The sequence below is a fragment of the Sinohyriopsis cumingii genome, chromosome 1 (assembly GCF_028554795.1).
Source record: "Sinohyriopsis cumingii isolate HCF-2022 chromosome 1, ASM2855479v2, whole genome shotgun sequence".
NCBI lineage: Eukaryota > Metazoa > Mollusca > Bivalvia > Unionida > Unionidae > Sinohyriopsis > Sinohyriopsis cumingii.
The window spans coordinates 151,490,463-151,502,926 of record NC_142961.1 but is presented as its reverse complement, the minus strand read 5'-3'; the positions used below and the strand labels follow the sequence as shown (position 1 = coordinate 151,502,926).

General features: G+C 37.9%; 1 protein-coding gene across 1 annotated transcript in view; it reads left to right on the top strand.

The window, feature by feature from the left end:
• The window catches only part of LOC149808166 (N-acetylated-alpha-linked acidic dipeptidase 2-like), a 70,661-nt gene that overhangs the window by 29,966 nt on the left and 28,231 nt on the right, over positions 1 to 12,464 (top strand). The window contains exons 7-8 of the mRNA XM_089974055.1: positions 10,999 to 11,084; positions 11,668 to 11,787. Coding sequence (XP_089830181.1) covers positions 10,999 to 11,084; positions 11,668 to 11,787 — 206 coding nt within the window. The remainder of the gene's footprint in view (positions 1 to 10,998; positions 11,085 to 11,667; positions 11,788 to 12,464) is intronic.

Below are 12,464 nucleotides of genomic sequence, written 5' to 3'. Positions count from 1 at the left end.
TCTTCCTGGCTGTGCTGACAAGGTTGATCTTGGTTACACGTTTCGGCACAAGTACGGCACAAGGGAAACATCAATTTGCCTTGACAATGGTGAGGTAAGACGGGATGGTATAGGTTCGTGGGAGGCAAAACTTTGCACTTGATCAAGCCTTCGTATTGTCGAATGTTGACCAGGTCGATGTGTTCCGTCAGCAATTGCGGGTGCCCTACAGGAAAGCGACAATATTTGCACACGTAGGGATACAGCGAACACACGTCCAAGTATTTGATTTCTTCTCCTTTCTCTTCGTCAGCTTGGTACAGCAAACAGGTGGCATTGGTCCTTCCTCCGTACAAACTATCCCTCGGGTTCAGCGGGTCCATGAACTGGTAACTTTCCACGAGGCGTTTAAAGTCGGGATCGGTTTTCATACGGTGATCGTACTCGTGTTCCCACATTTCCACCACTTGGTATCCTTGCTGTTCTAACTTTAGGCGCCGCTGACAAGTGTCCTGGTACAAGTCTTCCATGGTTCGTTGCAAAAACTGATTTTTAGTGCCACGGTCAGGGTAACAGACGGGACATCCGTGAAATAAGCAACCGTTAAACTCGTACACGATCTTGGGGTTTTCTAAGTCCCAGCCATCGACCGAATACGTTCCGATGGTCTTTTCGCCCCCTCCGTTGCGGGCATGCTGAATCCATTTGTTTTCCTTGTCGCACAAGTAATGTAACCAACGTAGGGCTTTGACCGAGTATTGACGTTTCACAAAGTTGGTCGTTTGAGGGCTGATGACAGCCACGGTGTTTTCAGGCATGAATCGTTGTCGATACACTAAGGAACACGCTTTGGCAATGGTGCAAGCTTCTTTCAAAGGATCGACCCCTCCGTGTTCCATGAACAGTTCTCGAAATTTTCCACAGCAACGCCGTAAAATATTCACGTCGGAACGACAATACTTTAGCATTTCTTCCTGAAAGTCGAAAGGGTCCGAGGCGTGAGCCTGGTACCAAGCGTAGAAAGCTTCTCGTTGTTCGGTACGCATGTTGTCGGGGTCGTAATAGTGAGCCTCAGGTAAATGGGGTAGAACGGCGTGTTGATTGGCTTCCGTATTGAAAAAGTGTGGAAAGTACCCTTTAGCCATTTCTGTCATTCCAAACGTTTTAGGCATTCGACTCAAAGGCATGGCCAAATAGCTCATCGAATCTTTAAACTGTACTTGTCCCACTTGCATGAAAATGATTTTGGCTCCGTTCAAAGTCACTTTAGGACGCTCGGTGCCTTGTTCCGTATAGTATCTGAGAAGAAATTGTCCATCGTATCCGGAGAAATTGTGAGCCATCACCGTGGCATGACGATGACAATCTCCGTAAAGTTCGATGTCCTCTTGGCTCCACGTCTTGTCGACGGGGTCTAAGACCCATTGGGCAAAATCGGCTAGCGTGTTTGGTCCCGAAAGATTTTTTCACGCCCTCCAGGAATCTTGCTACAGTGAGGGCAATGACTGAAGATAGGTTCTTGAATGCACTTCTCGCACGCTCGATGAGCCACGCAGAAATTAGGAATGTGAATGCCGGTCTCTTGCATGCATTCGAAATCGAAAAAGATGAAATTGCCTTTCTTCTTGTGACCATCCTCTTTCTCTGGTGGGGGCTGGTATTTTTGCACGTAGCATTGGTGTTCCAAGTCCACGATGTGGTGACAAATGTGACATTTTTTCTTTCCTGAACATACGTGTGCCTTGGTATTATTGGTACGTATGACTTGTTCACACGTAGGGCACAATCTCAGAAGTTGACAAGCACATTTCTTCTGTGAACCTTGCGTTTTCAGATGTTGTTGGTAACAGGTAGGGCTAACAAACGTGCGCAGACAAGTTGAACAAGGCACTGGTTCTTCGCTCAGACAGGGTGAAGAGGCCAAACATCCTGAGCATTTCGATCCACAATGCTTGTGTTGCTCTCGATTATTATAACCATGGTCACATTTCTCACAGTAATAACCGTATCCCAGGAATCCGGTGATAGTGGTAATGGTATCGAAATGGTCATCGTGATAATAGACATGAATGTATTTTCCGTCCTTAAAGTCTTGCCCTCGAAACAATAAAGACCCGCGCACTTCTTGAGTGTGTACTTTCAAGGTGTAACGTGGAGCTAGGGCATCTTGCAATTTTTGCATCTCAGGAATGCCACAGGGTGTGTCTTTGGACAGGCCAGCTTGTTGCAACAGGAGTTCTGCTTCGTTTCGTTGTTTGGCTCGATCGGATCGTTGAATAGTTTTCCAGGCTCTTTTCCATTGTACCGTGTCGTTCTTGTTGGCATAGGTTCGTCCCACCACGATGGCACGGGCTAAACACATCTGGTCATGAGGATTGTGAATTTGGACAAGGCTACGCTTAATGCTGCGAAGGTCGTTCACCAATAACATCTTTTTGCGTCCGGTCCCTTGAGGAGGAGAGACGTGGGTCATGTCCAATGTGGCTTTTCCATCGGTGATGTCAAACTGGTCATTAGATTGTTGCACGTGTTGAATCTTGTCCATGACTTTGGAAGCGGTCAATTCTGCAGGGGTGCTAAACTCGATCCAAACAGGGGATTTCAAACCGTCGTGTTGTATGGAAAGTCTCAAGCGATCGTCTTCTTTGGGTTGACATTGTTGCTTGAGTGCAGTGAGCAAAGAATCCCACACCTCAGTGATGAACACTTCTGCTTTCTCTAACGGCACTTCAGCCTTGAAATCTTTAAACTTCACCGTGTATTTGTAAGCCGTGGTTCTAAATTTTCTAGAGGAGCGCTTTTCCGTCTCTCGAATGGAATAGTATTTTTCAGGGTTGACTAAGGGTGGTGAACTTGTTTTAGAGGGTTCTGATTCTGGTTCACTCATGTCCTCTTCAAAATCACTGGCATGAATTTGTGCCAAGATTTCAGCTCTGGTACGAGGCGATAGATCACGTTTCTGCCTCTTACTTTCTTCTTCTTTCTTCTCAAATGAATTAGATCGTTTCATCTTGAAAGCAAAAAGTCAAATGACTCAAGTTCAAACACCATGAGCTACTTTATAGTCATAGCAGACCAGCGTATATAAAAGGGTGTGTGTCTTGTCCTTTCACTATTCATTTCACTCTCAAGCCGAGCACAACGATGGAAGAGACTAACCAGATGGAACGTTTCGTCAGAGCTTTGCGAGGGGTCATTAGAAAATTCTCTTCAGACCAGCCTACGGACTACTCTCCTTCCTTTCGAGATAAAAGTCAAGATACTTGCTATATCTGTCAGAAGAAAGGGCATTGGTCTTCAGAGTGTCCAGACCGTCAAAAAAGAACAAAAACAGGGACTAAAAAAGACAAAAGTCAAGATACCTGTTATTATTGTAAAGAAAAAGGACATTGGTCTCCAGATTGCCCAAAAAAGAAACAAGAGGAGTCAGAAGAAAAGAGGGATTCTTCAGAAGAAGAGAGGGATTCTTCGGAAGAAGAGAGGGATTCTTCAGAGGAAGAAGAGGAAGAAAGAAGACAATTCTATTTACAAGAGGCAAAGAAACAGGAGAAGAAGAAAAGAAGAAGGGAAGAAAATGAGGAAAAGGCGGTGAAGAAATTTAAAAAACAGAGAGACTAAACAGGGAGAAAGAAGAAGTCAATGAACTTTTTATTAAAGTGTTGTGTTGTGAATTGTGAATTGGATTGTAAAAAATGGAGAAAAGAATAAATTAATGATATAAGGTAAGTGTCTTTGAGTTTTGATTTTAAAATAAGAACGTACACTCACGCACTCATACACAGACACGTACTATAAGGGTAAAATGGGTGGGGTTTATTTTTGAGTTATTGGCAAATTGAAATTGTATTTCTTTTCGAGAAATGTGGGTGGCCCTGAAAAGGGCCTTTTTTCTTTATGGCGTAGGGGTGAGTTTAAGCAATCAACTTTAACTGCCTTATGCCTTTGCCACGGCCAAGGCCTACTTCTGGACTGCGTAATGTTGATGATGATGATAATGATTGGGTTGAAATCACTAAGGGTGGTACGGTAGGCTTAATCACAGGGTTGACGTGTTTAGCTCGGGAAGGTCGTATTCTCTTCGGTCGTAATAAAGAAGTCTGATACATTTGTTTCAGACTTCTTAACTCCGCTAAAATGTCCAACAGTACCGTGACCGTTTAATTTTCACCCTCTTGTTTCTTTGCTGCTACTTCTTCTTGCTGTTGTTGCTGTTGTTTTTTTTTTTACCTCTTCTTCTTGCTGCTGTTGCTGTAGGAGAAAAGCTTGTTCCGCTTCCTTTTGTCGTTGTATAAATTTCTCCAATTCTTCTTTCTGTCTCTGTCTAAAATTCTCCACTTGCGGTAATGAAGAAGGTAACGAAGGTTCCGGAACAAATTCTTGCGAGGAGAGAAAATCCACAAAATCCCAATTCACCTCTTCTGAAAGTAAGTCCGGGTTCCCTTGGGCGGTCTCCCCTGCTGGTGCACCCCATTGGATCGTTTTCTGAGTTTCCGTCATGTTGAATCACTGTCGCATAGATTGACTGCACACAAGCGCTAGCGAATCTATATAGACCAACAGACGTCACAGACTGCTCTCTTCGGATTGGATGTGGGCTGACTGAATTTTGTAACGCGTGTTCGGATTGGTGAATGAACTCAATCCGTTTCAATCCTACCTCTGCCTATAAATAAGCGCAGTTCACTGCATTGATTCACCTGTTCTCGGAGCCTCAAGATGTGGACCGACGTTCAATCTTCAACCCTTGTGTCAACAATGATGTTCAGGACGGACATGCTCATGTATGTCCGGTCCAAGTGGACTGTTGTTGATAGGACAGATACTAGTCTATGGATGAGGAGAGTTTATATAGAAAGACAAGGATGTCTCAAGAGGGTACTTGTGTATGGACCGGCAGTTAGAAGGAGTTTAAGAAGAAGAAGAAGATGTGACAGATGCCATCTATGTTAATATTAATATTAACATAAACCCAAAGGCCCTTTTCAGGGCCAGCCATATTTCTCGAAAAGAGATAGCCTTTCCATTGCCTACCCCTTTTTTATTTTTTATTTTTTTTAAAAAAAAAATCCCATGTTAATTTCCTTTGTCGCTATATGTTCCCACGATTTTTCTCCATGTTCAAATCCCCTTGTCGCTCAACAGTCCCACGATTTTTCTCCATGTTAATTTCCCTTGTCGCTATATGTTCCCACGATTTTTCTCCATGTTAAATTTCCCTTGTCGCTATATGTTCCCACGATTTTTCTCCATGTTAAATTTCCATTGTCGCTATATGTTCCCAAGGGGTCCTGTAATGCTAATTCCCATTGTCGCTATAATATCCCCCTTCACTACTTATATCTATTGTAGTTATTTGATTTTTAATAAATCATCATCACGTAAAGGGTCTTTTCATCCAAATAGCAAGTTTTCGCGTCTTGAAATAAAACTGAAATCTATGTGCTGTTTCGATTAAATCTGATACATTTTTGTCTATGAAATGCCAATATATACTGTTTCGACTAATTGTGATACATTTGTGTCTATCAAATGCCAATCCTACAATCAGATATTTTCATCCACCCTGCCCCGCTCAGATGATGCTCCGTCTGTTCAAAAAATCAATATTGTCATAGATTACATTCTAGTAATCGAAAATACTTAATGGATTGTTTGCGAAAAATTTAATTTTTGGAAGAATGTATCTTTGGCTAGTCAAATGTATTTATTATGTTCACTTGGTAGAAGTGAGATGACCAATTTAATGCGCTAAACTGAATGGCAGAACAAAATTAAGGTGTTATACTAATTTCTTTTCTTTAAACTCCATTATTTAGTCGTGTAAAAAATAATATGAAATTGGCATTTTTGTGCAAATACACTGAGCATTTTTTGACATACATTTTTATCTGTTGGATTTGTAATAAATTTAGATATTGACTATACCATTTAGTTCCGTAGTTTAGTATGAAAGTTCTGTAAAACCTGCATCGTTATAATTTATATATCTATACACTGTTAAAGGTGTACTGGATATTATTTAATCCATGTGTGTAGACATTCCTCCAAAAATCAACCGATTTGTTTCTTTATTTTATAATACTTCCTAATGATTGAAGATTTTATAGACGTATACAAATTGTGTAACTAAAATGTTTTATCTAAGAAGAAAATCACAATTGATAGCGTAGATGCTGTAAAATTTAAAGAAGCTGAAAAGTGTCCATGATTGAAGCAACGTCTATGTGTTTTCCATTGCCCTTTATTTTGTTCAAGATTTATTGAACGAGCTTGTATTGTTCTACCTAATATCAGCTTTATGAGATCTATTGGAATCAACTTCACATTCTGGGATGCTGTCTCTTTCCATTTCTTTCCTCAAGTCATATTCTAAGTTGCTAGAACATTATGCAGATCGCAGTCGCTCATTTAAGGTTTTCACGTGTGCCATTAATTGGTTGCCTGTGATGTTTAGATGTACTGGCATTTCACATCTCAAGCATGTTTTAATTCTTCATTTTCTATGGCACCGTTTTTTACACATTCTGGTACTTAATTAGTTTTCAAAAACCGCCAAGATTTTTAATGCTACTTTATGCTGCAATATGTATTGTTCGTCGACCATTGATATGGCAAAATGTTTTGCGCTTGTTCACTGTTTAACAAATTAGTGTGTCTGTCACATTTTACGAATACATATTTTTTTGTTAATTCTTTTGGACTACGAAACATTTTCAACTTTACACATGTTATATTGTTAGTCGTATAGCTATAATTTTTCTTCAGAGAACATCCCTCTATCTCATCTCCCATAGGTCTTAACTATAATTTTTCTTCAGAGAACAACCCTCTATCTCATCTCCCATAGGTCTTAGCTATAATCTTTCTTCAGAGAACAACCCTCTATCTCATCTCCCATAGGTCTTAGCTATAATTTTTCTTCAGAGAACAACCCTCTATCTCATCTCCCATAGGTCTTACCAACGATCATATCAGATCAACTAAAATGATTTAACTGATTTTAAAGATCTGATGGAAAGTTAGAAAGATTGCCCTTTGAAATCTAGTTATTCCAAATGTATGAAGTAACCTAATAGGGTTTTGATAATGTAGATGTTTTCGTCTTTGGATTCTTCAATTTACGGTATGTCTATTGGTCTGTGATAATAAGTATTGTATCTCTCAACACATTTTGGAACAACGTCAACTATGGTTTCATTTTCAGTGAAATTCATCCGTATTCTGGTGTTTAAAATTATATTAAACCTTTAAATCCAGTATGGATGATCATTCATCCGAGTATGTTGAAAAGTATTCTGTGTTTTTCTTGAAAATGGTTAATGTTCCTGTTTTAAAACCATTTTCCTTCATAAAACGGTGTATATTCGGGTTTTCTCCATTGAAAGATTTCCCTTGAAGCATTGCGTATGTTGTCTTCCTTTTTCAGCCCAAATATATTTCCAAAACACATCTATCACTATTAAACTGTATTTGTATCAATTGTTGACTTTCTTATGTGTCACCCACATGTTCCCCAGCTACTTGTATTCCAACGAACACACTTAAGTAAGGACATTTTACGCAAGGTGTAAAAAAAAATTCAATAGAACTAATTTTGCTCAAAATGTGATAACACTGAAAACTTTAGACACGTCAACAAGGAATATTGGCATCTAATTTGACATTTAATTAAACAGAACAAAATAAATATAATACCATCACTAGATTATACAACAGGAACTATAGCAAAATCATTTACTGATTTAGAAAAGCAGAATGTTTAAACACTAATAAACAAAAATCAGAAATTACAGTAGTAGAGCACGATTTTCTAGCTATAATAAAAACTATACCCAGTCAAAAGGCTATTGGATTTGATAAGCTCAGTCACCGAATGTTGAAAGGTGCCTCCCCAGCCGTTGCCAAACCTGGGAGCATCTTACTCAATAAATTATTAAGAAAGCAATTGTTTCCAAATATCTCGAGAAAAGCTATTCTGATGCAAGTTTTTATAAAGGGAATCCCAACGATCCGTCAAATTAATGACGTGTTTTTGTTAAGCTGCGTCAGGAAAACAATGGAAAGATTTATATTCAAATTTATTTACAACTGTTGGAATTCAAATAATCTCCATAATGAAATTAGTCTGGTTTCATTCCACACAATTCCACCATATTTCGGTGAATAGATATCTACCATATCGCTCCAGCGTATAGTGGTTAGTGGGTCTGTTTCGGATGCGGAAGGTCGCCGGTTCGAACTCCTACCAAGTCATGCCAAAGACTTATAAAGGTGGTACTAGCAGCTACCTCGCATGGCGCTCAGGATTAAGAGGTTGTTGTTAGGACAGGTCGGCCTGGTGTCAGGATGTGACTGGGTGGGACATCAAGCTACATGTCTGCGGCATGATGCCCAGTGCTAGACATCACTAGAATCACTACAAATTGTCACACTGCAGACATCGAATAGATATGACTAAAAAACGGTAAAAGCTACGTTAAAAATTGAAAATTTCCCACAAGCACACGATATCTACCATCAAACGTGATAATGTTTGCACAGTTTAGGGTGGTGTTTCAAAGGCTTTTGATCTCGTATGGCATAACGAATTACTCTTTAAATTGAAAACATGCGGAACATATGCTCATTTAAGCAGTTGGCTAAGTAACTATCTTTCTGGATCTACTTCAAAAAGTATTTTTTAATACCTCTGAGTCAAGGAACAAATATGTGTTTGCTGATGTCCCCAAGGATCTGTTCTAGCGTATCTACTAACAATATGTATTTACAGATAACCCAGTTTGCTCCCATTTGGAAACAAGCAAACTTCAGAAACTCTGTACCTTTCACAAAATTATATGTAGTTCTTCTCCCTCTTATAACCAAGATCTTGTACATCTGTTAGTTTGACACATAATATAGAACACAGTATAATTTGATAAATAAAGATAATTTTCAACAAAATACATACTAGACAAGAATCGCAAGAACTTCTTATATATTTTCCATATTACATTTTGGAAAACTCTGTCAGATCGAGTAAAACATGAAACAGAGTTTCTTAATATTTAACCTACAATTTCCACCAGCACATGATCATGCCCCACTGTACTATTAGGCTGGTAACAGGAAATCATGCCCCACCGTATTATTAGACTGGTAACAGGAACTCATGCCCCACTGTAATATTAGACTGGTAACAGGAAATCGTCAATTATTTATACTAGGATAAGAAACAACTGTAGCAACCTTTTGTTAAAAATGATTTCTTTTAAAATTTTCTTACTGATAGTCCATTGTGCACATGTAGAGAGGACGATGAGACTGCCTACCGTTATAAAAAAAAATTTGTAAGAAATATACAGTACAAGACAGAGACTAATGCATTGTTTAAACCAGTTATTCATCCCTGTTAGCACAAATATCTAGCTGTTTGGATCAGCATATCAATCACGTGACATATACAATCACATCCTTCCAGACTTACAGCAAAGATACTAAAAGAGTTCAATAATCGTCTAACATACATTACCTACTGGCATGATCTCCCTCCAGTATCAGCCACGGAACCCCTTTTTAAGTCCCCTATTAACTTACTTTATCTTCTTTAAATTAGTTGTTAAACTATAATTTTGTATTGACCTTTCTAGTAGGATGAATATTTCGAGACTCATTGGTATTAATGAACTGTATTTCTGATCCACTCCTAAGTATATATATATATATATATATATATATATATATATATATATATATATATATATATATATATATATATATATATATATATATATATATATATATATATATATATATATATATATATATATATATATATATATATATATATATATATATATATATACATTGTTAGTCCTAGCCAATTTTCATGCACCTACTTGTCCATTTGTGGAGGGCTGTTGCTAACTTGTAGGAAATTGTTGCCCGACCCCATGTGCTGTAAATATGGTAATAAAAATGTTTAAATAGATTATTCAGTTAGCCATTTTTCAATTCACTTGATTGAATTTTCTTTTCCTCCTGTTAAATATTCTCCCACAATTCATAGATATTTCTCAACGTAACTGGACGTTCATGATCATTTAAATCCTATATCATAACAAATGGAGAATGCCGTATGACTAATAACAGAATGCCGTATGACTGATAATAGAATGCCGTATGACTAATAATAGAATGCCGTATGACTAATAATAGAATGCCGTATGACTGATAATAGAATGCCGTATGACTGATAATATAATGCCGTATGACTGATAAATTTTCGTTATGCGTTATCAACAAACCAACAGCACGTGCATCTGCAATGGGTGGTAACATTTTCAGCAATCTGCAACAAGCCTTCAGTCCTAGCTAGCCTATCAATGATTTAAAATTTCTATCAAACTTTAACTGATTTTTAAAGATCGTCTTCGCAAACTGAGTCACCGTTTACTTTTGAAATTGAACTTTATTTTCAGTTATATTTTTGTTGTCTTTCAACCCGTGTATCTTGTCCTTGAGATTGTATTGTAAGTTTGGATTAATAAAAAATTGGTGTATTTATTCGCATCAAATACGCAGAGTATTGCTTCCTCATACTGCATGTTTTAATTATCTGATTTTCATTGTTGGTGACGCTTATTTTAATGTTATCATTATTAATGCAAACTACGAAGTCGACGTTTTTAAAGCAATGCATGGTAGGTTTTGATGTCTTAAATCAGAGTAACAATACTTGTACTCTCGTCTAGAATAATTTAATTTGATTCTAATATTGTTTTGTGTCTTATATTAAACAATTATTACCTGTTATAGTGTCCCTACACAAGAAGTATAAACACAAAAGTATTACTTGAACACCTTTTCCATAATTCGAAATGCACGCCAATGCATCTAGTATTGAATACATGGGAGTCAATCTGCAATTATACTCTCTTGATTTGGCAGGCTTAAAAATCATTTGTATGCGTTTAGATATTTTTAAAATCTCGAAAGATAGTGTCATGGAAGCACTTTTATATGCACTGAATATTTCAGGAATGCAACACTACGAGTTGAGACATACAACGAAATAAGAAAGACCTACAATGCGTTCGGAATCATCCACGGGTCTGTTGAACCAGGTTTGTGAGCGTTGTAAAATGGATGTCAGAAAGACCCTTCACTAGGCCTTAGTGTTTTACTGCTTTATGCCTACTTGTAACACGTGTCGGTCAGTATTGTTATTTTTTCCATATTTGGCACATGTTTCAGTTTCAATTCACTGAAATTGTTAAACGTCCCATGATGGGTGAATTTCTTCCCTCAAGACTCCTTTCAATATTTCAACTAGGCCTTCTCTCGCGACTTTACTGGCGTTTTATATTAATATAGATCTTAATCATTTTTCTCTGTCTTTGCCTCTCTCTGTGAAAACTGCAGCATTATATATATATAATGCTGCAGTATATATAATGCTTCAAAATATGAAATAGGTTCAATCTCTCTTTACAGAGTACAATTTCAATTTTTAGGTTTTAATCTGCATATGGGAGAGCTCTTCAAACAGTTCTAAAAGAATATGCGTACGGTAGATGAAGTCTAATAGTTTAATTGCTTTCAAATCAATGTCTGCGTATCTTAAAACTGGACCAGCATTCTCTTTAAACGTAACATTGAACAAAAGACCTTATGTAACTGTATGTTTATCTATTTATTTCAATATAGATAGGTATGTTTTACTCGGAAATCATCGTGACTCCTGGGTGTTTGGCGCGATTGATCCATCCAGCGGAACAGCCGTCATGATGGAAATATCACGACTCATGGCCAGCCTGACGCGGACGGGTAAGTAATATTATTTACACCGAAACATGAAATGCTGATCTTGGTTCTGTATCTGCCCCAGAATGCAAGAATGAACACGAGACATGTAGGGTATGTCATGGCTTTGAGGCATCATCGCTGGGTCATGTCTGCATGTTGTCTATTTGAATCTTTGGTTGTGGGGCTGTGTGGAACATGAATCTTTCTGTGTCAGATCTACATATTCTCTATCTGAAAGTAAATATTATCAATTCGTCTACTATTGATAACAAATAATTCCGAATTGAAAAAGCAAGTTATACATTGGGATTTCTAAATGCATGCGACTGCGTTCCAACAACCAATCATCAGTTAGGTACAGAAAGAATGGGTTCAAACTCACTTGTATTTCTGTGAAGATCAAAATACAGATGGGAAGTAATCATGTATGGACCGCGAACACCATACCTTGAATTGGATGGTATCTGAAGTAAATGAATTCGAATTCTGCGCATTCATACATGGAAAGGTTCACCAAAATGATAGACATTTCCTTACGCATGCGATATATCTGTTCTAATTCTACATTTACCCATATCTTAGAATTAGTGGTCATCAAAATAAAATACTTACACACGACTTTGATGCCAGTCCCTACTTTGAATGACATCGATAGAGACGTAAAGCAATGCACTGAATTCAGTTTAGTTCGGTTTTGC